Source organism: Podarcis liolepis, assembly GCF_965112155.1.
Source record: "Podarcis liolepis genome assembly, chromosome: 17".
Taxonomy (NCBI): Eukaryota; Metazoa; Chordata; class Lepidosauria; order Squamata; family Lacertidae; genus Podarcis; species Podarcis liolepis.
Genome location: NC_139571.1, coordinates 17,085,866 through 17,113,643, shown reverse-complemented (window position 1 = coordinate 17,113,643; position 27,778 = coordinate 17,085,866). Strand labels below are relative to the sequence as shown.

At 46.7% G+C, this 27,778-nt stretch overlaps 1 protein-coding gene across 3 annotated transcripts in view; it reads left to right on the top strand.

The window, feature by feature from the left end:
• The window catches only part of ADAMTSL1 (ADAMTS like 1), a 494,294-nt gene that overhangs the window by 352,947 nt on the left and 113,569 nt on the right, over positions 1-27,778 (top strand). For all 3 annotated transcript variants that reach the window (XM_083482208.1, XM_083482210.1, XM_083482209.1), the window contains 4 exons: positions 3,956-4,006; positions 8,809-9,013; positions 11,859-12,006; positions 16,617-16,701. In XM_083482208.1, coding sequence (XP_083338334.1) covers positions 3,956-4,006; positions 8,809-9,013; positions 11,859-12,006; positions 16,617-16,701 — 489 coding nt within the window. The remainder of the gene's footprint in view (positions 1-3,955; positions 4,007-8,808; positions 9,014-11,858; positions 12,007-16,616; positions 16,702-27,778) is intronic.

Sequence of the window (27,778 nt, the reverse complement as noted above, 5' to 3'; positions counted from 1 at the left end):
TTTTTCTTGCGAGTTTTTCGTCTTGCGAAGCACGGTTTCCCATAGGAATGCATTGAAAATCAATTAATGCGTTCCTATGGAAACCGCTTGCCAGGCTGGCGGTGCGGAGAAGGGCTTTTCTCCCCACTGCAAGCCTTCAGGACAGGTACGGGAACAGAGGGGAAGGGGCGCAGCGCTTCTCCTCTGTTCCCGGGGCTTGCAGTGGGAGGAGGGTTTTTCCTCCCCACCGCCAACATTCAGAACAGCATTCTGAATGTTGGCGGTGGGAAGGAAAACCCTCCTCCCACCGCAAGTCTTCAGGACAGCCATCCGAAGGCTGGCGCGGGGAGAAGGTCTCTCCGCCCCACCGCCAGCCTTCGGAGGAGCCTTCCAAAGGCTGGCGCGGGGAGAAGGTCTCTCCGCCCCACCGCCAGCCTTCGGAGCAGCCTTCCGAAGGCTGGCGCGGGGAGAAGGTCTCTCCGCCCCACCGCCAGCCTTCGGAGGAGGTCCGAGGACAGTGGGGAAGACGCGCTGCGCTTCCCCGCTGTCCGGGAGATTTCCCTATGGGCTTTCGTCTTGCGAAGGAAGCCCATAGGGAAATTCGTTTTGCGAAGTGCCTCCAAAACGGAAAACCCTTTCGTCTAGAGGGTTTTCCGTCTTGCGAGGCGTTCGTCTTGCGGGGCACCACTGTAACCTGAAGCGTATGTAACCCGAGGTACCACTGTATTTGCAGATTAGTTTGGCTGCAGAAGGTTTGCTGGGGAGACCACACATTCAAGAAACGCAAAAGTAACTTTTGCTTGGTTTAATAACAAATAACAAAAACAAAAACTCCTTTTACACTAAATTACATTATATCAATAAGTGTGACCCATCCACCAGGGTACTGAGAGAGCTACTTGCTGCTCTTTATATACTATACCCAACATAATTATATAGTATACCCAGCTTAATTAACATAACTTAACAGCACCTGCTATACTGCTTCACAGATGTAAAACTAGGTCATGTTATTTGCTCTGGCCCTTAAAGACATACACATCTTGTGGAACAATAATGAAACCTAAAATTTAAAGAAACCGTTCAACAGTAGCACGCAGTATAGACCCACTGCCCTCCAGATTGAATTCTGCTGCTTAATTATTGACTGGCAGTCTGAGGTCTCATGTGGGAGCTCGCTTGCCTTGTGAGTCCCAGTTGCAGGGCAGCTAGCACAGCGGAAAGCATTCTACCGCTAACCGAGACCGCTAAGGACTCGTATCTTGCAGGCATTGACAAAGAGGCCCTTCCCATATGCACAATGTGCCAAAATACTTGTCTCGTTGCTCTTCTGATCACGAATTTAGTGGAAACAGGAATACAGATTGACTGTGATATTTGCCTCATAATTGCTATCTATTTAAATACTTTTCAGCAACGTGATGACAGAATAAGAGCAAGGCAGTTAAGAAATTTCCAGCATAACCTGCCAATCTGAAATGAACTGAAAAGACCTCTCTAATTAGTTAAGAAAACATCCTGTCAGGACTCTGTTCCAGCTTTACGTCCTTATTCGTAATGCAGTCTAATATGCAAGGCCCTTCCTCCTCAGACTTGCTGAAAGAGCCTCAAACCCCAACAGAGGGGAGCAGCTGGGGTGGGTGTGTAGGTTGATCTTGAGCAGACAGCCACAGAAGAAGGGGTTAAGCACCTCATTTCCTCTTGCTTTTCTTCTGCTTGGAAAACTGCAGCCTCCCAGGACTGCTTCTGCTTAAGAAAAAGTCATTGAGCTCTCATACGCATTTGGGGTGGAACATCTGGGGTGTACTGGGGCTTCCAGACGAAGACTCTGGAAGCACAGAGTGGGCCCATGTTGAGTAGCCCTGGATGGTGTGCACGCCTCCCTTGAGGTCCATCTGTACAACACAAAACATCTGCAGCAAGGGGGTCTGGTTGCATGTGCAGAGTTGTTTCCCTGGAATCTGCACCCCTGACCTTTCAGGAATGCTTCTGCAGCCCTGTGTTTAAGAGCCCCGCCAAGAAGCAGGGTATATAACCTGCACCTGGATGCAGCCTAAATTCAGGGTTCAACAGACAACACACAAAGATGAACAGCTCTATTTTAAATGTATTTCTGAGCCCCCTAACCTTTCATCACGTGCCCAGTGGTCCGGATGTTGCCTTCAAGGAAATTTGTGGCAACTCACGCTCCCAGCACACTTCTCAGGTAGTTCTGCAAACTCAGGTTTGCTGTGGCCTTTACTGAATTAGGCTCTGGGCTCTTGCTGTTGCCAAAACAATTAACCCTGTGTTTTGGTCTTGGGCTCTGGGTTCTTGGCTGACAACATGGCGGAGCGAAGGATTGGTCTCCAGCAGCAATGTGGTTCCTCACTAGCCATCTAGAATTTAGGATGCCAATATGCTGCCACCTTAGCGTCTAACAAACCCATTTTTTACATTCAGCCTTCTCTCGTGCAGCAGTACACATAGATGCAAACTATAAGCACCGAAGATCCAAACAAGTACTTAAAGAAAACTGATGCTTTCCCATTATTCAACCGTATCGTTTGCTTGCTTTATAATTTCTTGGGAAGTGATCCATTAGAAGACGTACTTTTGCCTCACAGGCTATGTAGCCTTTTTGCAGATTCGCTTCACTTGGCCCAGTCTTTGGTTTATCAATGCTTAGTTCGTAAGCTAATGAGCTATGATGTCGTAAAGGGGCATCCCTGTAAATGTGGAGGATTAAGACTGTAAATTATAGCATTGGTGACCTGGAAACCACATATTGAACAAGGAGTGATCCAAGTTGTGATGGATGCTAGACCATGTGGACTAGCAGGATCGCTATCATGCAAGAGATATATAATAATAATAATAATTTATTATTTATACCCCGCCCATCTGGGTTTCCCCAGCCACTCTGGGCGGCTTCCAACTGAATATTAAAAACAGTACAGCTTCAAACATTAAAAACTTCCCTAAAGAGGGCTGCCTTCAGATGCCTTTTAAAAGTAAAATAGTTGTTTATTGCTTTGACATCTGCTGGGAGGGCGTTCCACAGGGCAGGTGCCACCACTGAGAAGGCCCTCTGCCTGGTTCCCTGTAACCTTACTTCTCGCAATGAGGGAACCGCCAGAAGGCCAGAAGCATGAGTAACCTGAATCCCCAACAAAAAGAAACTCCAGTGAGGTACTTCCTGTTTGTGCTTCCTGTTTTCCTGTTAACTTTGATGTGTGGAAGCATCCTTCAACATTATGGTTAGTACAAAGATGGCAACATTTCTCCCATCTTGTTGAGATGTTAAAATCGAATCCTACTGATAGACAGAGTCATTTTATTTGTCAACAAGTAATGGTGAATATGTCTCTTTTCGCAGCACAAAATCCCTACTTTTTAGGTTGACCTTTAAAATTTGGTGGTGGGCTTTGTTTTTAATGAGACAGAATAACTCCTTGCTGTTTGTGATTTGTAAGAGTGGAGAAACTCTTCTTTTCCATGCACCAGGAATGGGGAATCTCTGGCTATCTGAATGTTGTTGAATTCCAACTCCCATCAGCCCCGGTCAGCATGGCCCACAGTCAGTGAGGATGGGAACTGAACTCCCAGCACATCTGGAGGCTCACAAGTTCTGCGCCCCTTCCCTACAGATGCAAAACACATCATTCTCTCCCTCACTTATTCATTAACTCTGTTGAGTTCAGTTTAAGAACATAACTGTTCTGCATTTAATAAATAAATCACTTTACATTGTGGGAGCCATATGAAGTAATTGGTTAAAAAAATTGGTTCATGAAATATTTTGCAAAGTGAAATGTTGAGTGCCAATGTCAATTTTTGCTTGCCTCCTTAGTCTTTGAAGCTAGATTTTTAGCCGCATGAGTAGAATGACATAATAATCTATTTAATGCTATGTCTCTGTATAATGTAATCATTTAGTGTTTATTTTATTGTGTGTACCTTCTACTCAGAGGGTTGGCATTATTGTTCCTAACAGTGATGGATACAAGCAGATCATGCCCTATGACCTCTACCATCCTCTTCCTCGGTATGTAAACCAGCTTCTCTATTTAACAAACATTCAGATATGTGCTTGTGGTTGATTGATACTCTTAACAGAGTGTGGTAGTGATCTGCAAACACGCTCTGGGCCTGCGGTCTTGTGTTTTGTTTTCATTGCTTCCTGCTTTTCTGTACACATGAGATACTGAAATCTGGATTTCTCGTGTCCTGGAGCTCTTGCAAAGAATGATAATCACCTATCACACAAACCAAAGAATCTTGTCACTGAAATATCCAATTGAGACTGAGATTAAAATGTCGAGCTGTTGCCCTCCCTTTCTTTTCCCCATGTGGGCACATGTTTGGCACTTTGAGAGGCAGAGTTTTAATTGGATCTTTCTCAAAATGGCAATTACAGTCTGTTGATTGAAGGCAGTTCATTTAAGGTAAAGGTTTATAGCAACAGAGAGCGTTTGTGTTCTCCAGAATTATTAATTTCACGTAATATGTTAAAAGTCAAAATACTGCCATTCAACTTGTTATATAATCAGCTATAAACAAGACCAATTAATTGAAAACAAATTCTGACATCTCTAGTTTTAACATAGCAATCCAGGTTATTACAGTTTAATTGCTAATGGGGCCAATAAAAGCCATTGTCTCAATCCATATTTCTTGACAGCTTTTGGCATTTTTGCATGACTATATTACATTATTTCTCGCATATTCATCTTTTAAGCAACATAAATGAGTCTTAATTGGCTAGAAGCTTGTTATTTTAGAATTTTGCGACTAAGGCCTTACTCTTTAACAATTGCCAAATTGAAGCAGAATCTATATAATTCTCTTTGGCTTATTGATGTGACTTATGCAAGTATTTTCTTCCGTGTGTTTATTCTGAGGCAACCTTGAGCCCAATTATTGAAGCATTCAGCCGATTACAAGCTTGATTGGGGAGAAACATCTGTGTGCGTTTGTGTTTGCGTGTCTGTAAGGCATATATTATGCTATTAAGGTTAAAGTGACTGTGAAGGATGAATGGCTTGGTGAATTGCGCAGCACCTAATTGCATTTCTCATTGGAATGCAAATGAAGGGTAAATATAAAAAGTATGCCGCTGTAGTTTTGTTCAGAAACTAGAATGGCTGGGCTTTGGTGGGCTAAGTTGGCTGAGGGCCCCCACTTGAGACCGGCTGCCTTTTTGTTTGAGTTTACAGCTTTACTCGAACAATATACCTGGCCTCAGACAAGGTCTGCATAGTCCTGATCTCACAGGCGCCAACTTCTCAAGAAGATTGAGGGGGCCCAATGTGATGTTCTCACATCATGCGTGTGACATCACGAGGAGCCAGAGGGTGGAGCCAAGTGTCCCCTGAACATTGAGGGGGCCTGGTCCCCTAAAACAAAAAGCCAACAACAGTGCCTCGGCCCTGTGGGAATGCTCAGGGTGGCAGGAGAGGATATATTGTTTATTGATATCCTTCCTAACTTGTGCTAGCAAGTTCCTTTACTTAGCAGAGTGCATTCCCCTTTACACAGCAGAAAACTAGTTGTAAACTCGTGTGAGTTTCTTAAGAGAATACGCAATTCAATCTGGCTTGTCCAGATTGAAATGTGTTCTAATATTTTCCTGGTAAGACCCCTTGAACCCTTCCTAAAAGAACAAAGACACCACAGTCTTACTCATAAGCAATAAAAAGAAAGTTTACTCACAATCAGGCAGAGCACAGTGTGATCCCTGAAGGCAGGCTTTAGGCTTAAATTTACAAATGTATAAAAACGGTTTACCCCATAAGGGAGATTCACCTAGTGACTGCAGGCTAGCAGTCCAGCAGTTAACAGGACGAAAGGAAGATGGAAAAGAAGGAGAGTGGCAGCATGCCTTGGCCTTTTACCAGGTCGGGAAAGGTCATGCCCACCTACTAGTCACATGCAAGAAGAAGGATGCTCCAGGCCAGGAGGAACAGGAAGTTTCAACTGGCTGGACCAAACATTCCCTTGCATGTCCACTCTAGCAAAACAAGGAATGCTGTACTTGACTGCTCCCAGTGGATTGCATCCCACAGGCCCCTAGGAGCTGGCAACTATGCCTGATCTAGATGCTAAGTTCAAAGTATAGCCCAACCACACTTTAGCCTATGCAGACCTGCCTTGCAAACTTTTATCCACAATCACTAGCATGATGCCCAGGCCTACACTTAACAGAAGAGAAAATTAATTTTGCTGTGAGAGATGGTGTCTCTCCCTCCATCAGTTTGCTTCTATTGCTTCTCAGTCAACAAAGAACTTCACCCACAAAGAGTAGTCTTGCATGGGAACTGGAAGTGATGTAGGGAAGGGGAGGAATTAATTTCAGTTTCCACTTAAAGGCAATCTTACCTAAAACCAACTTTCCCAAATAATAAGCAAGCCCAAACAGAGCCATCCTTTCATGGTAAGAATTCACCTGTACAACACCTTGTTCATTACCCAGGTGAGGAACAACCACATTTTGAACAGACAACAGAACCAATGAGTGAATTCTGTCCTATTACAATAGCTATAATAAATGCTGGGTCGCTAAATCTGGGTACGGGACTGGGAAATAGTTTCCTTGGTTCTGTAGTTTATTCAAAAGGTGGTTATTCCTCACCTGGGTAACAAAAAAGGTTGTGTAGAGATGAATTCTTACCACACTTTGAAATTTGCACTTCTACAAATTTTGCAATGCAGTTCTCCGGCCAAGCAATGTATACAAAAACCTATATACTAAACTAAGCATTAAAATGCATATATGTATGTTAAAAATCACATACAGCAATGCATTACATTAGGGGAGATTGCATTGCAAAAAATGTATATTTGGCAAAATAGTGTATGGAAAGTTGTTTATTAAAATAAATTTGTGCTAAAATGCTGATGGCCTTTTGTGAGGACTTTAAACAAGAAATCACAAACTGTTGTGGAAATATAGAGAACCAGATTTAAGTTTGGAAAAATTAGGAGCTTGAGAGAAACGGAGATTGAAAGATCCATGTATCCCTAACCAGAAGTAGGTCCTATTTAATTCGGTGAGGCTTACTTGCAGGTAAGTGGTGTTAGGATTGTAGCCTAAGTCCTTTGTTGGTTTCACATTAACAATAGCCCTGTTCAGATAGTCGTCACGTTCGTCCACTCGGTGTGTGGACAAGGGAGGTGGGACTGTGCTACAGGCCATTGCCACCAATGTTGCACATTCAATGAAATGTCTGAAGAGGGAAGCCTCTGCATTTACAACTTTGTGTACATAGGCTCACCATCAGATAGGAAACCCTGTGTCATCAAAATTCACACTAGCATGGGGACTCTGCTGCAGATGTCCTGCTCACTGCATAGATGTCAGTGCTAGTGGTTTGGGCTGTAAGCATGCCCCATGCATTGAGTGTGCATGTGACCTGGGAAATTGCTTGAATAGCATGACTGGGTCTAACTAATGTAGGAATTAGCAACTATATAGGCTGCTGGGCCAAATCCAGACCCAGCATTGAGGGAATGCTGTCTGTTCCTTCTTCCCACCTGCTTGCCAACACAAAAAGGATAGCTGGATGTGGTGGGAGTCGTAGCTGCATCTGTAATAACTGTACTTGCCCACTGGCTACATGGAAGGGGTTAAAGACTGAAGGCTTAGCACACTATCACCCAGGGCAGCCCTCTAATTGCTGACCATTGACTCAAAGACTTCCCTTATTTTTCACCCTATAGGACTCATTTTTTCCCCTCCAAAAATGAAGGGGAAATGTGTGTGCGTCCTATGGGGCGAATGCAGGCTTTCGCTGAAGCCTGGAGAGCGAGAGGGGTCGGTGTGCACCGACCCCTCTCACTCTCCAGGCTTCAGGAAGCTATCCGCAAGCCTTGGGCTGCGGGTAGCAGCCTGGACCCGTTCTAGGGCTCAGGCTTCCCCCGCCACCAGCCCCGCCACCAGCCCGCAAGCTCCGGGAGTGATGGCGAGGTCGCGCAACCTCGCCTTCGCTCCCGGACCCCCAGCCCCGAGGCTAAAAACGAAGCCAGGACAGCTAGCGGGATCCATCCCGCTCGCTGTCATGGCTTCTTTGCTCTTTGGGGCTCGGGAGGGAAATAATTTTTTTTCTTTATTCCCCCCCCCCCCCAAAAAAAAACATAAGTGCAACCTATGGGCCGGTGCGCCCTATAGGGTGAAAAATACAGTAACTGGAAACCCCTCTGCCAGGAAAGAAACTGACAAATGTACTTTACCTTGAGACCGTTCCCTTTCAGCTCCATCGCTGAGCACTCTGAGCATGGCACATACAATGTGGTGTAGCTGCGCTTGGTGTCTCAGGCAGAATCTAGTAGGTGCCTGTGACATGCACACCACTGCCACATTCCAGACTGCAGGAACTGCATTCTCCCAGCAGTAATATCTCACCATTCGAATATTGCGGAAATGCGCTGCCCCTGAGAAATGGCGATTCAGGGAAGATGCCTAGGTGCTGATCAGTACGCAACGTTGCAATGTGTTCTTGGTTGTTTGCAACAGTTTCTCCCATTTTCAAATGTGCCCGCAGACCCATAAAGGTGGGTGACCCCTGCCAAGGCATACTGAACCCACAGATTTCTTCCGTTCATGTCATGCTGCGAATTCTTTCACCAGCTAAATAATTTTGTCCTTCTTAGGCAGTCATGGGTGAAATACTGACTGATGTAATTGTTCCAGCAACCGACATGGTTGTGCTTTGCTGCTGCTGCTGCTGCTGCTCATGCTGCTGCTGCTACTGCTACTGCTGCTAGAGAAATGCCAATATATCATAAGATGCATGCAGTGAGAAAGCTCGGATGCTCAGCCTTTTCCCTGACTGGAATCTTGTTTTGCAGGTGGGAAAGCACCCCGTGGACTGCCTGCTCTTCTTCTTGCGGCGGAGGCATTCAGAGCCGCACAATCTCGTGTGTGGAAGAGGACATCCAGGGGCTCGTCAGCTCTGTGGAAGAATGGAAGTGCATGTACACTCCCAAGATGCCGATTGTCCAGCCTTGCAACATCTTCGATTGCCCCAAGTGGTTGGCTCAGGAGTGGTCTCCGGTAACCGTTTTCTTAAAATACGTATATATTACAGTCATACCTTGTGTTGCGTTTGCTTCAGGTTGAGCGTTTTCAGGTTGCGTCCTGCGGTGACCCGGAAGTACCGGAAAGGGTTACTTCCGAGTTTCGCTGCATGCGCAGACGCTCAAAATGACGTCATGCGCATGAGCAGAAGCGGCGAATCGCGACCTGTGCACACGCAGACGCGGGTTGCGTTCTGCTCAGGTTGCGAATGGGGCTCCGGAATGGATCCCGTTCGCAACCAGAGGTACCACTGTATATTGCAGCATTGCTTATTAGCCCTCTCAGTTCTATAAAGCCCTGTGGTGCATTTCATGAATGTGCCCAACAAGGAATCAACAAGGGTATATTGCTATTATGATAGGCTATTATTATGAAAAGTGGGATACAGCCCCTCTTTAGTCTACCGTGGCTGATGGCAGCGAGAGCTTAAATGCTCAGCAGAAGTTAACCATGCAGAAACCCCCCTGGAGGAACATACAGTTGTACCTCGGTTTAAGAAGAGTCTGGTTTCAGAACGATTTGGTTTACAAACTCCACAAAACCAGAAATAGTGTCTTGGTTTGAGAACTTTACCTTGGTCTAAGAACAGAATCTGAACAGTGGAAGGGCACCGGCGACGGGAGGCCTCATTAGGGAAAGCGTGCCTTGGTTTAAGAACGGTTTTGGTTTAAGAACGGACTTCCAGAACGGATTAAGTTCATAAACTGAGGTACCACTGTACTTGACACACACACACACACATACACACACACCCCGGAGAAGCACATTGAGATTCTGAGTTGGTAAAATAAATAAATAAAAATCTGTGTTTATAACTTGATTGGAGAGATCTCCAGTTCTAGCTAATTTGCTTGCATCTCAGATGGAGAGAGATTCAAGCATCCCTCTGGTCACAAGGGAGGCATGGAGAAGAAGGGAGAGGAAGTGAGGTTAGGTCAGCCTAAGGGTATCAGTATAACACTGAAGGAATGTCAAGAGATCAGCACAGGAACGGCAGTCTAGGAATCTTGGAGGTTGCTCTTTTATCTTCAATTTCCACAGTATATCAACCCACAGGGGAAGCAGGACAGCACCTGGCACCTCCAACAGTCTCCATATCATTATCCGAGGACACCTTTCTGTAGAGAGGCTCTGATCTCTCCTGGACTTCTTACAAAAAAACCCCACAGCTCAGAACCTGTGTGTTAGCTCTGTGAGTTTTTAAATAGCAAATTGTGAAGCGTTTGTAAATAGCTGAAGGCAGCTCAGTATAAAGAATAGAATGACTGCACATGCAAAACACAGTGTAGATCAGTGATAGGTCATGTCCAGCCAGCATGGCGAGTGGTTCAAGATGATGGGAGTTGTAGTCCAATGACATCTGGAGGGCAGCATATTGGCACTTGTGTAGGGTTTGGAGGCACAGGGCAATTTCAGTCATCATGTTGCCTCAGTGTGCCTTGTCCTTACAATAAATCAGTGGGAAAGTTACCTTTCCCCTGTGCCTCAACAGCACAGGATTTCAAAATTTGGTTCTTTAGCCCAGTTATACCTCAATTGTGAAATGAGTGGTGATTACTATACAAGATTGGTTTATTGTGTAGGACGCTGACAAAGCCTTTGCTTTTATATAATGCTGAGGATAACGAGAACATAAAACTATCCCAAGGAGGGATAGTTTTAAAATCGGGGTGAAAGTTTAGGATAATACACATGGTGAAATGTATTCAGGCTGCAAATATAAGATCCTAGTGTGTTTCCTACAAGTAACCCAACAAAATCACCATGGGAGAACATTCATAAAGAATATCCTTCACTACATGTGGGTTTAAAATATAATTTAGAAAGTAGTTGAAGGAGCAGAGCCTACTGTATGTAGTTCACCATTCACCATTCCAAAAAAGCTTGACATCGCACTGATTACCACATAACATTAAGTGCTTTGCCTTTGTACTAAGCCAAAGTGACTACAAATGAAAGTGATGATGTGTTAGTAAGCACAACAACTTGTGGCTGTAAGCCAAATAGCCGGTACTGAGATAGCGAGCGAGCGAGCGAGAAAGAAAGAAAGAAAGAAAGAAAGAAGAAAGAAAGAAAGAAAGGAGACGACCTTTCTACCAAATAATTATGAACAATCCAAACCATCATATTCTCTTCTTCCTTCCTCTTAACTCAGAATGCCAGTCACACACCAAGCACACGTTGGGAACTATAAACCAGTGCTTGTGGCCAGTGGTGTAGCATGGGTTGCCAGTGTCCAAGGCCATGAGGTGCAGGGTGGGAGGGAGAAAAATGGACAGAGTATGCATGCACATTCAACTGCCTAATGGTGTCCACATCACCCAGCAGATCATAGCCGTAGAGATAAGAAAAGAAGTCATTCCATTGTCTGGAGAGGTCACTTGCTGGTTTGCATGGAGAAGCTGTTTTCAATGGAGACCAGCAACGGAAGCGCACAGCTGTATTGAGGCAGCACTGGGTGCTGAATTATTGCACCCCTAACAATTTTGTGCCCATGGCAATCACCTCTGTGGGCCCCCCATGCAACGCCACCATTAACGGCTAATTGGGATTAAGCAGCATGCTAACATATTCTGTCCTGTTGCTCTTGCCCAGGTATGAGCAGAAGAAATAAGCGGTATGTACATGGTTTGTTGTTATGCATAAACCAGAGTTGTGGTTTGCTTCTTCCTAACAAACCATGATCAGAAAGCCAGGATGGGTGGATGGTGTTGTTCTGGTTCAGATTGCTAATTGTCCATATGGGCAAGCAGGGTTAGAAAAGGAAGGCAGAGTCTGGCTATTCAGGAATATGCCTTTTTCATTTTTTTTTTCCTTTCAGTGCACAGTGACATGTGGCCAAGGCCTAAGATACCGGGTGGTTCTGTGCATTGATCACAGAGGGATGCATACCGGTGGCTGCACTGCTAAAACAAAGCCTCACATCAAAGAAGAATGCATCGTCCCCACTCCTTGCTACAAGCCCAAAGGTAAAACACAGGGCAGAAGAATCCTTGCCTGCTTTTCTCTCTCTCTCCCTCTAAATACATGTACTCCCTGCCACCCCAGTAGCAGGAAATTTCCACCAATAAGTCAGATGCCTGAGAGGTGATGCCTTAGGTTTAATTTCAGCCAATATAGTGGTAGGAGAGCTGCAGGGGGGGGTTCACATCTGGCAACCAATGCACCCCTTGGGTTTCAGATAGTACATGGGTAAAAGGTAAGGTAAAGGTAAAGGACCCCTGGACAGTTACATCCAGTGAAAGGCAACTAGGGGGTTGCGGTGCTCATCTCGCTTTCAGGCCAAGGGAGCTGGCGTTTGTCCACAGACAGCTTTTTGGGTGACTAAACCGCTTCTGGCGCAATGGAACACCGTGATGGAAACCAGAGCGCACGGAAATGCCGTTTACCTTCCCGCTGCAGTGGTACCTATTTATCTACTCGCTCTGGTAGCTTTTGAACTGCTAGGTTGGCAGGAGCTGGGACAGAGCAACAGGCGCTCACGCTGTTGTGGGGGTTTGAACCGCCGACCTTCTGATTGGCAAGCCCAAGAGGCTCAGTGGTTTAGACCACAGCCCCACCCATGTCCCAGTACATGGGTAAAGGTAAAGGGACCCCTGACCATTAGGTCCAGTCGTGACCGACTATGGGGTTGCGGCGCTCATCTCACTTTACTGGCTGAGGGAGCCGGCGTATAGCTTCCGAGTCATGTAGCCAGCATGACTAAACCGCTTCTGGAGAACCAGAGCAGCGCACGGAAATGCCGTTTACCTTCCCGCTGGAGCGGTACCTATTTATCTACTTGCACTTTGCCGTGCTATTGAACTACTAGGTTGCCAGGAGCAGGGGCCGAGCAACGGGAACTCACCCCGTCGCGGGGGTTCGAACTGCCAACCTTCTGATCGGCAAGTCCTAGGCTCTGTGATTTAACCCAGGCCACAAATCTGTGGTTAAAAAGCCCAGGACACAAATTTTCACAGCCCTCTAGCAGCTATAGTGGCTTATTTACCAGAAGTAGTATTTAGCATTAACTCTGAAAGTGTGTATATTCTGTTCTGACTGCACTTAGCTTCCTAGAGCAACATCAGGGTCTGAGATGATACCGTATCATGTCATCTCCAAACAAGTTGCAAACACCATGATAATTGTATTGTGTCAGACCAAAGTTAAGATCAGCTCAACAGCTTGCAAAGTCAGCAAGTTTGCTTTGTTTTATTTATTGTAACATTGTTATTGTGTTTTTACACCCTGCTTCTGGGATTGGCTTCCTCAGATGCTAAAGTCGAATCATAGAGTTGGAAAGGACAGCAGAATGCCTTGGGCTGGCCTTGAGGATTTGTAAACAGAATGTGACTTAATATGTCTCTTTCCCTCTAACCCACCAAGGCATATACACATCATATTTTACAGGCATCACGCAGGCATCTGTACAGGAAAGCACCATCTTGGGGGGGGGGTGTTTTTGTTTTACAAGGCTGTACAGTTTTTTAAAAGGGTGAAAGAAAAGCAGTAAGGCATGACTTTCCATTACCATAAAAATAAGTATACGGTGTATAAACAGAAATATCTCTTTACATATTAGAGTTAATGAACATGGTAAAATACAGATTAAGCTAAGAGCTGCATTTCCACATATATAACATCAAGTGGTACCACTAAATATATCTGAGTAGAAATCTGGCAAGTAATGGTCGGGGAGGAATCAGGGCATAATAACTTCATTATCCTCTTCCTCTTGTCCTCATGCCCGTAAATCTACTCCAGGAAAATTCATCACAGGAGATGTGAAATAGGATTACAGGTTATAGTCACTGTGTGTTGCCAGAATTGCAACGGATAGTTCAGCCAATGTGAAAGACTGTATGAAAAATGTTGAATGCACAATCTATTGGGGAGGTTGTTGGGGCGGGGTTGTTGGGGTTTTTGCATCAATAGGAGTATAGCATCTAGATCATGGGAAGTAATAGTGCCACTGTATTCTGCTCTGGTCAGACCTCACCTGGAGTACTGTGTCCAGTTCTGGGCACCACAGTTCAAGAAGGACACTGACAAACTGGAACGTGTCCAGAGGAGGGCAACCAAAATGGTCAAAGGCCTGGATACGATGCCTTATGAGGAACGGCTAAGGGAGCTGGGCATGTTTAGCCTGGAGAAGAGGAAGTTAAGGGGTGATATGATAGCCATGTTCAAATATATAAAAGGATGTCACATAGAGGAGGGAGAAAAGTTGTTTTCTGCTGCTCCAGAGAAGCGGACACGGAGCAATGGATCCAAACTACAAGAAAGAAGATTCCACCTAAACATTAGGAAGAACTTCCTGACAGTAAGAGCTGTTCGACAGTGGAATTTGCTGCCAGGGAGTGTGGTGGGGTCTCCTTCTTTGGAGGTCTTTAAGCAGAGGCTTGACAACCATATGTCAGCAGTGCTCTGATGGTGTTTCCTGCTTGGCAGGGGGTTGGACTCAATGGCCACTGTGGTCTCTTCCAACTCTATGATTCTATGATTCTATGATCTTTATTTTAAAGCTTGTTGTGTGAAAATCGTTCAGCCTGGTTGTGCATTTTAAAACATTTTATCTACAGTTTATTACTACTTTGTCATGTTGTAGTTATGCATATTTTCATGTTGCAAGTCGCCTTGAGCATGATTTGAACTGTGGGAAGGAAGCATGGAATAAAAGTATGTATGTATGTATTAATTTCCTGTTCTGCTCTGTGGCAGTCTTCTGTGCCTGGAAGAAAACTTGGGGCCCTAAGCAGCAGGGAATGCCCTTATTGAATCCTTAGCCTGGGTATATGTCCCTATAGTAGATCCATCATCAAAAGATTTCATCTAAATTTTGTGTCTTGCAGCATCTAAAGCTTCACCCGCCCAGTCCATACACAAGCAGAAAGGGGAGGGTTAATAGAGTTCACTCCAGATTGCATTCCCTGCATATGTTAAATTCCACTTTTGAAGTTCTCTCAACCTTCAAGAGAAGGTTTTTTTGGGGAAGTGCAATGAGCTATTGGTGGGAGGTTCAGAAAAGCTGTGTTCCATATGGACCCAGGGCTCTTAATTCTAGGATTAAACACAAAACAGATTGGGCTTACTCAGAAACAACTGCATGTGTCGAATTGCCAGAATTGGAGACTCTAATCAGAGCAATGTTGCTCATAAGTAGCAACTATCTACAGCTGCTGTTTTTCTAGCTAGTTTGAATATGAGAACTGTAAACTGTTGTTCAAGTGGTTTTGAAAGGAAAAAAGGGCCCATGTAGGGTTGTTTCTGGGTCATGAATTTCAGGGAGTCATGTAGGCGGATCACATATTTCCAGCAGCCTGCTGTAGTCAGAGAGCTTGGGAGCAGCGCTGTAGCATCCAGTGATCTCCGCAGAGATCAGTAAGTCCCTGAAGATGGTTTTCTGTTCCTTCAGGGTGAAGTCACCCATTTGTCATGGGCTCAGGACCTCAGGTCTAGCCTTGAAGGGCCATTGCAAGTCTGGTTTGCTCCAGTTTACTCTAGCCAAATCCAGATTTATGTTCCCAAGGGAGTGTATTTTGGCTCCTAAAGTGAGTATTTTATTAGATACTTCTAATGTATATTTTTGGTACTGATTTTGGAGGGGAAGGGAGAGGTCGGGATATGGAGCAGCGCTGTTTTGTATCAAAAATGACAGGGAAAGTATTCAGCTCATTCTTCGAATTCACATATTGATGAACTGATAAGCTCAAACTGGAAAGGGCATCACTGAACTATTTTTGCATTTGCCTGTTTCTTCAACTATCACTCATCACATCTGGATTTTCTTGAATGTCATAATAAACCATCAGAGTGGAGTTTAGTATATATTTTGTTTTTCAGGTTATTAAAGTGAGGGTGCAATGGGTATAACTACACACACATCTTTGACTAAGCAATGCAGGAATCTTCAGGTCTGTTAACATGAACTTGGGGCTATCAGGCACATTAAAAGGAACAGGGGGAAATGTGTGCACCTGTGTATTTTCACTTCCTGCCACTGATTATAAGTGAAAACAAAACCTCATGTCTCCCACAAGGGGAGATCCATGACTTCTGCGTCATGAAGCCCACACATCCCTCTGGCAGAAACGTGCAGGGCACACACAGAGAGAGAGAGCTATTGCAGACGTAATACTAAACCAATGTTTAGTGTAATGAAACTGAGCTTCAGACTCCAGCTCATTGGTCTCCTCCAATACGTCTGCAAGGAGGAGTTTGGAAACTTCAGCTTGCGTTTTAGATCAGCCGCATCTTAACCATAGTTCAAATTAACCAGAGTTTAGGATTTGAATGACACACTAAACCAGGGTGGCTATCCTGTGACTCTCCAGATGTTGTTCACCTCCTGTCACATCCCTATTGACCATGCTGTCTGGGAATGATAGGAGCTGCAGTTTTGCATTGTTTGCAAATGAGGCCGCAGAGACTTACTGCACCCTGTCCCCAGAGACAGAATGTGCTCTCCACAAACACTGTGGTCATAGTGACTAGTATGAAATAAATGCAGCACACACAAAATCGGTGGATTGATTTACAAAAAAAATGTGCATGATATTACAGCGGCATAATTCCTATTTACCTGTAATTATTCCCGCAGAAAAACTTCCTGTTGAAGCTAAATTGCCATGGTACAAGCAAGCCCAGGAATTGGAAGAAGGAGCAATAGTATCAGAAGAACCAACGTGAGTATGGTTTTCTGAAACTGGTATGAGGTCAGGAGTTGATCAGTGCTTTGAAACTGTATTTTACTTTAAGACTATGGGTGGTGCATTTTGTTACATTCCGGAATGGAGTTAAACCCCATTGAAGTTAGGATATTTTCCATACCCCATAATCCTGCCCTTAACTTGAAAGTCTTCCTGGCTGATTTGTGTCTTCTTGCAAGGAGTTAAACCACAATTAACATGATGTAGCTCTAACAACTGAGTAAGTTGATTCACAGGGGGCTTATTTTTATGACCCTCTAAGCTTTTAGCAGCTGAGGTTTTTAATCAAGTTGTGCTGATTTTCACTCGTAGCCGAAGTGGTTTTGTGCATGCTGATTGAGTTTATTTATTTTGGTTCGTGTAAACTGGTGAATAAGAGCTGACTCAAACTCTCCGTTGCGGAAGCAGTGCAAAACCTCTCGCATAACTGTACAGTTCAGGCTTCGCATGAGTTTGAAAGCACACACAAACATCAAAACTTGCCGCTTCCAGCCTATGCTAGCTCAGAGCCAGCCTAGATATCACATTCATCACAGAAATGCCATGTTTACAGCAGTTCATCTTGTGAACTCTGGCCATCGGATCTGAGATTTCCACACACCCTGCACTCCCAAGGTTCATGGGGTGCTTTTACCAAGTAACTTTTCATTTCAGAAAATGTTTCTCACTTAAACATTTAGAGCAGCCTTTCTCAACCTGTAGGTCCCCAGATGTTGTTGGACTACAACTCCCATCACCCCTAGCTAGCAAGGCCAGAGCTCAGGGATGATGGGAGTTGTAGTCCAACAACATCTGGCGACCCACATGTTGAGAACCACTGATTTAGAGGTTTCCACCTTGAAATATGACATTTTACTTAACATATTTTTCCGTGTTTAACACGCCCCCTATTTTGGGGGACTACATTTTAAGAAAATGGGGGGAAATGGCCCTGAGTTGTTGAGGTTTTTTTTTGGGGGGGGGAATGCCGAAAATCACTCACCTGACTCACAGACACCAGCAATCGCCCGCCCAATTGTCACAGAAGAAGCCAATCCAAAACAGCCCTTGCCACAGCCACCAATCACCCACCCAGTCACCAGTGATAAGCTGCTGCTCATGGCCAAAACAAATCACCCGTCTCCCCTCTGCACTATCCGTGTAAGACGAACCCCGATTTTTAACATTCTTTTTGTGTAAAAAAACCACCCCTCATCTTATACATGGAAAAGTACGGTAATCAAACATTAAAAACTAAAGAATGTTATTGATTCACCAAGCTAAAATATTACAACTTACCCAGGGTGGGGTGGGGATTAAAGAGCAAGCCCTGTAAGACTTTCTCATAAGGTTCCCTTTCGTTCCTACTGTATTGAAATGGGAAGTGGTTTCTCACGGGATGCTGATAAATGCCAAAATAGATGTGAAGTACGGTATATTTTTTCATGCGAAAGGCTGGGCTGGGTGAATCGCAAGCCGGAATTAATATTGCAGGAAGAAATATCAACAACCTCAGATATGCAGATGACACAACCTTGATGGCAGAAAGTGAGGAGGAATTAAAGAACCTTTTAATGAGGGTGAAAGAGGAGAGCGCAAAATATGGTCTGAAGCTCAACATCAAAAAAACAACAACCAAGATCATGGCCACTGGTCCCATCACCTCCTGGCAAATAGAAGGGGAAGAAATGGAGGCAGTGAGAGATTTTACTTTCTTGGGCTCCATGATCACTGCAGATGGTGACAGCAGCCACGAAATTAAAAGACACCTGCTTCTTGGGAGAAAAGCAATGACAAACCATCTTAAAAAGCAGAGACATCACCTTGCCGACAAAGGTCCGTATAGTAGTTCAAGCTATGGTTTTCCCAGTAGTGATGTATGGAAGTAAGAGCTGGACCATAAAGAAAGCTGATCGCCGAAGAATTGATGCTTTTGAATTATGGTGCTGGAAATCAGTCCTGAGAGCTCACTGGAAGGACAGATCCTGAAGCTGAGGCTCCAAGACTTTGGGCACCTCGTGAGAAGAGAAGACTCCCAGGAGAAGGGGACGACAGAGGATGAGATGGTTGGACAGTGTTCTCGAAGCTACCAGCATGAATTTGATCAAACTGGGGGAGGCAGTGGAAGACAGGAGTGCCTGGCGTGACCTAAATGGGGTCATGAAGTGTTGGACACGACTAAACAACAACATATTTTTTCTTTGTTTAAAAGCAGCCACAGGGGAGAAGGGCCACCTAAGCATTTTCGACGATGCTACTTTTTCAGTCACTATCACCTTTTCTGAAAACTGCTGCTGCTGTGAAAGGGACAAGGCCGGCCCTAATATTAGGCAGAGTAAGGCAACTGACTCTGTTGCCACTTCTCCCTCCTGTGGCCTCTAATCTGGACAGCTGTCCCAGATGTGGCGCAGGATTCTACTCCTATCATCAACATTGAAGTAAAATTCAAACATCAGCCCAGTTGGGTTCTGAACATTGAATTAGGATGGAGTGCCATCTTCTCCTTTGCCTCAGGTGGCCAAATGTCTTGAGCCGGCCCTGGGATTGGGGGAAAAATTAACGTCTTCCTCATGGTGTCAGAAAAGCAGCAGGATTTGTGCAAGCTGCTTCAGCTGTCCTTTAGACTCCGAACCTTTCACATTCCAAAACACCTTTAGCTGAAACATATCTAGCCTTCCTGGAGACAATTTTTGGTTTTGAATGATGTTAGAGCCATATTTTCATCTCATAAAATTTGTCTTTGAGATAGTAAAGCTGCCATGCTGGCATGGCTGACCTGAAATCGCGCAAATTTTAATTGAAGCCATGGGGAAACAGTGAGGAAATTTACAATATTATACTCAAGATCATAGTTATGTTTATATTTATATGTATCGTATGTAAATATATATTTGTCAGCTGTTACATGTTATGATGAAGTTATACTTCAGAGCTATTATATATTTCATATGTGCCTTTTGTTCATTTATAGCCAAGTGCCAGATACACGTTTGAATCTGTTTTTATTTATTTTAATTTGGAAGCCCAGTTTTTGGATTTCTGCAGTTTTCTGTCTACTAGTAAACCACTTTTCTAAATACATATTTAACAAACTATAATTACCCTTCAGTTGTATAATGGGAACTGGGCAGTGTTGGGGGGGTGTCAAACAGGGATCACATTGCTTACACTGGAAAGGGATGATTTGAATCATAGCCCATATTTCTGCTGCAGAGCACTAAAAAAATAAGCTAGGAGAAGCCACAACTCCAGAAGAAGTCATGATCATGGACTTATTGACAAAAGTCTGGATCTGAATGTTGAGAATTAATGTTGGCGTTGCTTCGTGAGGGGGGGGGGAACCTCCCCAAATGCTTGGTGTTGAATAGTTATTGAATTCTTTTAAAAACGACAGCACAACAGATTTCTGAATAGTGGTACAAATGGGTTTTTGTAAGGATTCTGGGATAAGGTACAACAGAAAATATGGAATATAATTATAAAGTATTTTGGACAAATGGTAAAGACCATGATTGAAGGAATTATATACAGCCTTGGACGGGGGTGGGGGGGGGGAATGAAAGGAATCCCAAGAACTTAAGCAGAGATTTTATTTGTACTTATCAGCACCTTTTTATTCAGCAGATCTGTTTGCTTTACAGAGTTGTTTCCCCAGCTGTAAAATGGAGAAACAGCTCTGTAAAATAACATCACAATGTTTGGGTGGATTAAGGTTTCTTTGATAGAAAATGAGATATTTGTTATCTTTCATTCTTTCTTTGGTCTGTTGCGAAATACCTTCTTCACAATTACTACCCCATTGTAGGGGGTGAACTGAGGAGAGCATTTCGTCAATTTTGAGGGTGGGGCCAAAAATATTCAAAGTGGTTCCAGTTGTGTATTTATCCTAAGTAAGTTATATAGTGTGGCATGGAGCAGCAGTGGTTTTCTATTCCCTTCCGCTGTCCTTGTGTGGTTGCAAGGAGCATTGGTGTACAGTGGGGGGACCACAGGGGCAGTTGCCCCAGGTGCAAATTTATTAGGGGCACAAAACTTCAACACCCGGTGCTGCCTCAATACAGCTGTGCACTTTCATTGCTGGGCTCCATTGCTGGGCTCTATTAGTATTAGTATTAGTATTAGTATTAGTATTAGTATTAGTATTAGTATTAGTATTAATTTATATGCCACTCTGGGCAGCTCCCATCAAAGTAATAAAAGCACAATAAAATAGAAGGGGAAGAAATGGAGGCAGTGAGAGATTTTACTTTCTTGGGCTCCGTGATCACTGCAGATGGTGACAGCAGCCACGAAATTAAAAGACACCTGCTTCTTGGGAGAAAAGCAATGACAAACCTAGACAGCATCTTAAAAAGCAGAGACATCACCTTGCCGACAAAGGTCCGTATAGTAGTTAAAGCTATGGTTTTGCCAGTAGTGATGTATGGAAATGAGAGCTGGACCATAAAGAAGGCTGATCGCCGAAGAATTGATGCTTTTGAATTATGGTGCTGGAGGAGACTCTTGAGAGTCCCATGGACTGCAAGAAGATCAAACCTATCCATTCTGAAGCAAATCAGCCCTGAGTGCTCACTGGAAGGACAGATCTTGAAGCTGAGACTGCAATACTTTGGCCACCTCATGAGAAGAGAAGACTCCCTGGAAAAGACCCTGATGTTGGGAAAGATGGAGGGCACAAGGAGAAGGGAACGACAGAGGACGAGATGGTTGGATAGTGTTCTCGAAGCTACCAGCATGAATTTGACCAAACTGCGGGAGGCAGTGGAAGACAGGAGTGCCTGGCGTGCTCTGGTCCATGGGGTCACAAGAAGTCGGACACGACTAAACGACTAAACAACAACAACCTCCAGTTAAGGACAGGTAACTCGAGATTTCCGCAACTGGAGGTGTCTGTTCTGCTCATGCACGTGTCATGGTAGAGTGCTTCTGTGCATGCGTACGGCGAGGAAGAGCACTTCTGCGGATGCGTGTGCATCGAAACCCAGAAAAATACTTCCAGGTTTGCTGTGTGTGTATCCCGAAGGATACGTAACCAGAGGTGCACGTAAGTAGAGGCACCACTGTATCAGAAACTTCCTTGAACATAGCTTCTCCATGCGAACCAGGAAGTGACCTCTCCAGGCAACAGTACAACTCTTCTTTTTCTATCTTCAACCACAATCTTCTGGGTGATGAGGACACCGTTACGCAGCTGAATGTGCATGCGTATTCCGCCTGTTTCCCTCCATTCCACAAATCCCCTCCACACAGCTCTGGGCACTGACAACCCACACTATGCCACTGCGTAGGAGTACTGTAGAAGGTCTTGTTTGGTTAGCAGGGGGATCTTTCCCACAAATACAAGAAAGAGGAGAATAAGAAACTGCCACTCAGCACACTTTATTCATCTAGCTGAGATAAACTAGTCGCTTTCCATCTGCCTGAACTAGATAGGATATCCTCCTCTATCATAAAACAAATTTCAGAGGGCTAAATTCTATGACCCACCTATGACCCACCCTGCAGTTGTGAAAACAGCCCTTTTTGACAAGCCGAAACACAAACCTACCGTCTGCTAACCTTCCAAAGGCAACAAAATCTTATGAGAATGATCAGTAATATGATCTCTATGGAGAACAGCTAAATTGAGGGTTGACTCTATTGCCAATTACTATTAGAAATGAGACAGATGACTCGTATTAAATTTTCTCTATAGGGCTGTGTACTGCAAGGATCCTCTAACTTAGCCCTACTTTAAGTGAAGGTTAAAGAATACCTCCTAACAACATTTCTTAGACCCTTTGGCTGCAATCATCTGTGCAGTTACTAGTGAAAACAGTGTCACTTGCTTCTGAGTAAACATATAAGATTGCTCTGTTAATGCCGGTACATTGAATAGATTGGGCGTCACAATTCAAGAAGGATGTTGACAAGCAGGAATGTGTGCAGAGGAGGGTGACCAAGATGATCAAGGGTCTGGAAACCAAGCCTGATGAGGAGCGGTTGAAGGAGCTGAGTGTGATGGCCTGGGACTCGGGCTCGGACTCGGAACCAGAGAAGTCTCAGTCTGCACTGGATCCTTTGCCTCAGGCATCATCTGAACCAAGTCTGGGGCCTGATCCTGAAGAGTCCCAGCCTGCACAGGTTCCCCTGCAACAAACACCAGCTGGGCCGAGTCAGGGGCCTGAGCCTGCCCTGGCTCCAGATGCAGGGATTACCTTGTTGCCTTCAGCTGGGCCATCACTTACAGCTGCTCCTCTACCAGTTGGGTCAGGGGAGGCTGAGGCAGCCCCTGGGTCTAGTAACCCACCGACGTCTCCCGAGCTGCAGAGACTAAGGTCTGAGAGAAGGAAAGATCAGAGTACTCGCAGAAGCAGTGCTCGCCTTTGGGCGAAACAGGGAGGTGAGTCACTGGGGGATCAGGACCAGCCGCTACCCCAACAAGGTTAACATTGCTGTATGCCAGACCCTGCCTGAGATCCTGTACCTGTCCTAGCCTGGTATCCTGCCTTGGACCTGTTGGACTGACTTCTAGTGGAACCTTCGGATTCTGGACCGGACCAGGACCGCGTTTCATGGGTTACCCCCGGGGCCAGCACACTGAGTATCCTTAGTCTGGAAAAGAGGAGACTGAGAACAGAGATGCTAGCCATCTGCAAATATCTAAAGAGCTGTCAAATGGAAGATGGAGGAAGCTTGTTTTCTCCTGCTCTGGAGGGCAGGACTTGAACCAATGACTTCATGTTGCAAGGAAGGAGATCCCGACTAAACACCAGGAAGAACTTTCTGACACAAAGAGCCGTACGACAGTGGAACAGTTTCCCTTGGAATGCGGTCGACTCTCTTTCCTTGGAGGTTTCTAAGCAGAGGTTGGATGGCCATCTGTCATGGATGCTTTAGCTGAGATTCCTGCATTGCAGGGGGTTGAAATAGATGACTTTTGGGGTCCCATCCAATTCTACAATTCTGTGAGTCTATGTCTAAAATCTCTAGCATTATATCAGGGGGAGGGCAAGGAAAATGAGGCATCCTTGTTTTCCCTCACCCCTCCTTCAATCCCATCTCTTGAGCGGTCTGGACAGTGCACTGTTCCGGGCTGAATGGAGCTCTGAACTTGAACCATCCCACAAATGGAAATACACTGCAACATTATGTTGCAGCTCCCACTCATCAGTTTATAATCTCAACTGGGCCTGATGGACTCATACATCGTTCCATCTATAGATGCAGGCAAAATGTTGCATGCAACGGCAGTTGCTAAAAGCACTATCTAAACCAGTATGAAAGCTCCGTACTGTGATACCCTGTTTTCATTTTTAATTAGAGTACGGTACGATATGATACAATATGATGCGATACGATAATTTTTATTGTCATTGTCCCATACAGAACAATGAAATTGAAAATCTACATCAGACATTCAGAAACCAAGAAGCCTGCTATCCCAGCTATCCCAGCCTGGTTAGCCCCCTAAAAATTTTGATACCCTGTAATTAAATACAATATACTCCCATAGAGACTACCTTACACTGCGTTTAAAACCCAAATCTCATTTGAATAGAAACTGTTTCTCAAGCAGCTACAGTGGTGCCTCGCAAGACGAAATTAATTCGTTCCGCAATTCTCTTCGTCTTGCGGTTTTTTCGTCTTGCGATGCACGGTTTCCCATAGGAATGCATTGAAAATCAATTAATGCGTTCCTAGGGAAACCACCTTCAGACCAGGTCCGGGGACAGTCTGTCCCCGGACCTCTTCTGAAGGCTGGGGGGGGGGGACAGGCGAGCGGCATTTTAAAATCGCTCCGGACAGCGGAGGACTTCTCCGCTGTCCGGGGCGATTTAAAAGCCCCTGGGAAGGCAGGCAGGGGGGACAAAGACTTTCGCCCCCTGCCCGCCTTCAGAAGGTGTTCCCGCCCCCCGCCCCACTTCGGAACAGCTTTCCGAAGTGGGGCGGATGGGGCAGGTGTCCCGCCCCCCGCCCCACTTCGGAACAGCTTTCCGAAGTGGGGCGGCGGGGCCGGGTGTCCCCGCCTGCCCGCCCCACTTCGGAACAGCTTTCCGAAGTGGGGCGGCGGGGCCGGGTGTCCCCGCCTGCCCGCCCCACTTCGGAACAGCTTTCCGAAGTGGGGCGGCGGGGCCGGGTGTCCCCGCCTGCCCGCCCCACTTCGGAACAGCTTTCCGAAGTGGGGCGGCGGGGCCGGGTGTCCCCGCCTGCCCGCCCCACTTCGGAACAGCTTTCCGAAGTGGGGCGGCGGGGCCAGGTGTCCCCGCCCCCCGCCCCACTTCGGAACAGCTTTCCGAAGTGGGGCGGCGGGGGCGGGTGTCCCCGCCCGCCCGCCCCACTTCGGAACAGCTTTCCGAAGTGGGGCGGCGGGGCCGGGTGTCCCCGCCCGCCCGCCCCACTTCGGAACAGCTTTCCGAAGTGGGGCGGCGGGGCCAGGTGTCCCCGCCCCCCGCCCCACTTCGGAACAGCTTTCCGAAGTGGGGCGGCGGGGCCGGGTGTCCCCGCCTGCCCGCCCCACTTCGGAACAGCTTTCCGAAGTGGGGCGGCGGGGCCGGGTGTCCCCGCCTGCCCGCCCCACTTCGGAACAGCTTTCCGAAGTGGGGCGGCGGGGCCGGGTGTCCCCGCCTGCCCGCCCCACTTCGGAACAGCTTTCCGAAGTGGGGCGGCGGGGCCGGGTGTCCCCGCCTGCCCGCCCCACTTCGGAACAGCTTTCCGAAGTGGGGCGGCGGGGGCAGGTGTTCCCCCGAGCGCTTTTAAATGCGGGCGGCTGGGAGGGAATCCCTTGGCCCCCCGCTGGACTTCCCGAAGCTCTTTTGAAGTCCGGCGGGGGTCCAAGGGATTCCTTCCCAGCGGATCTCTCTGCCAGCAGCGGCTGCTCTGCCGCTGCTGGCGGAGACTTGCCGGCATCCCGAAGCCTGTGCGCAGCGCGCCCAGGCTTCGCGGATCTCTCTGCCAGCAGCGGCAGCTCTGCCGCTGCTGGCGGAGACTTGCCGGCATCCCGAAGCCTGTGCGCAGCGCGCCCAGGCTTCGCGGATCTCTCTGCCAGCAGCGGCAGCTCTGCCGCTGCTGGCGGAGACTTGCCGGCATCCCGAAGCCTGTGCGCAGCGCGCCCAGGCTTCGCGGATCTCTCTGCCAGCAGCGGCAGCTCTGCCGCTGCTGGCGGAGACTTGCCGGCATCCCGAAGCCTGTGCGCAGCGCGCCCAGGCTTCGCGGATCTCTCTGCCAGCAGCGGCAGCTCTGCCGCTGCTGGCGGAGACTTGCCGGCATCCCGAAGCCTGAGCGCAGCGCGCCCAGGCTTCGCGGATCTCTCTGCCAGCAGCGGCAGCTCTGCCGCTGCTGGCGGAGACTTGCCGGCATCCCGAAGCCTGTGCGCAGCGCGCCCAGGCTTCGCGGATCTCTCTGCCAGCAGCGGCAGCTCTGCCGCTGCTGGCGGAGACTTGCCGGCATCCCGAAGCCTGTGCGCAGCGCGCCCAGGCTTCGCGGATCTCTCTGCCAGCAGCGGCAGCTCTGCCGCTGCTGGCGGAGACTTGCCGGCATCCCGAAGCCTGTGCGCAGCGCGCCCAGGCTTCGCGGATCTCTCTGCCAGCAGCGGCAGCTCTGCCGCTGCTGGCGGAGACTTGCCGGCATCCCGAAGCCTGTGCGCAGCGCGCCCAGGCTTCGCGGATCTCTCTGCCAGCAGCGGCAGCTCTGCCGCTGCTGGCGGAGACTTGCCCGGAGATTTCCCTATGGGCTTTCGTCTTGCGAAGCAAGCCCATAGGGGAATTCGTCTTGCAAGGCAAATCGCGGACGAAAAAACCTTTCGTCTAGCGAGTTTTTTGTCTTGCGAGGCATTCGTCTTGCGGGGCACTACTGTAGTCCTAATCTTTATAATCCTGTACCTTCTTCAAGAGATCATTTCCAGGGTGTGCACTATCCTGCTCTTTTCACAACCTAAAGTTCATTCCTATGCATTAATATCTGACCTCTGTGTCATTTTTTTAAAGGAACCCAGTAATTTAAGAAGAGGTTTAAAAGCAGCATTATATTCAACAGAGCTGTCGACAACACAGCTGTTTCTTCAGCTGTAAAATGGGAGTGATAATATATTTTGCAGTGTTGCGAATTGCCTGAGGCAATGCCTTGTGATTCTAGATTGGAAAGTGTGTTCACTTAAACCTCAGCCAGGTCCTTTTAATCCTCCAGTGACCATAGCCATATAATAAACACGCAGGAAAGAGAGACCCCATTGATGGCATTATATACGGCCCTCTAGGTAGGAACTGTGTTCCTTGGAATGCTACCTTCAAAAGCAAGTGTAGGAAATGTAGATGTAAATTACCATATTTTTCGCTCTATAACACGCACCCGACCATAACACGTACATAGTTTTTAGAGGAGGAAAACAAGAAAAAAAATATTCTAAACAAAACAGTGGATGTATGATTTTTGTGGTTCAGACATGTGATCTGACGGTGAGTTTGGGGTAGCCCAATGCAAAAATCCTGTGGATCCATGCTTTGTAACCACGTTTTTGCACCACTGCAGCCCCAGGCAACAGTGGGTGCGTGATTTTTTTGGTGCAAGCTGTAGCCATGGACATGCTATGTGATCTGTTGGTGAATTTGGGGTGACCCAGTGCAAAAATCCTGAGGATCCATGTGGATCCGTGCTTTGTAACCACCTTTTAAGTGGAGGGGAGGAAAAGCACTCAAGGGACAAGGAACACACGTGGGGTGGGTGGAGAAGGATGCTGTTAATAATGCAGAAGAGGGGTATAAGAGGAGAAGGCTCCTCTCCTCTCCCGCTTTGCTCCTTTAAAGGCTCTGCTTCTCTCCCTCCTCCCCGGCTCGCTGGAAAAAAAACAGCTCCAGACTCGTGTAAGCAGCTCCTCTCCTCTCCTGCTTTGCTCCTTTAAAGCAAGCAGGCTCTCTGTCCCTCTCTCCTCCCCACTCAGCGGCTCTTCTCCCACTTTGCTGTTTCAAAGCGAGCCACGGAGGAGGGAAGGAAGGGGAACCATGGATCCTCTGCTCAGGACTGCAGCAGATTCCCCCACCATCCGTAGGCATTCGCTCCATAACACGCACAGACATTTCCCCTTACTTTCTAGGAGGAA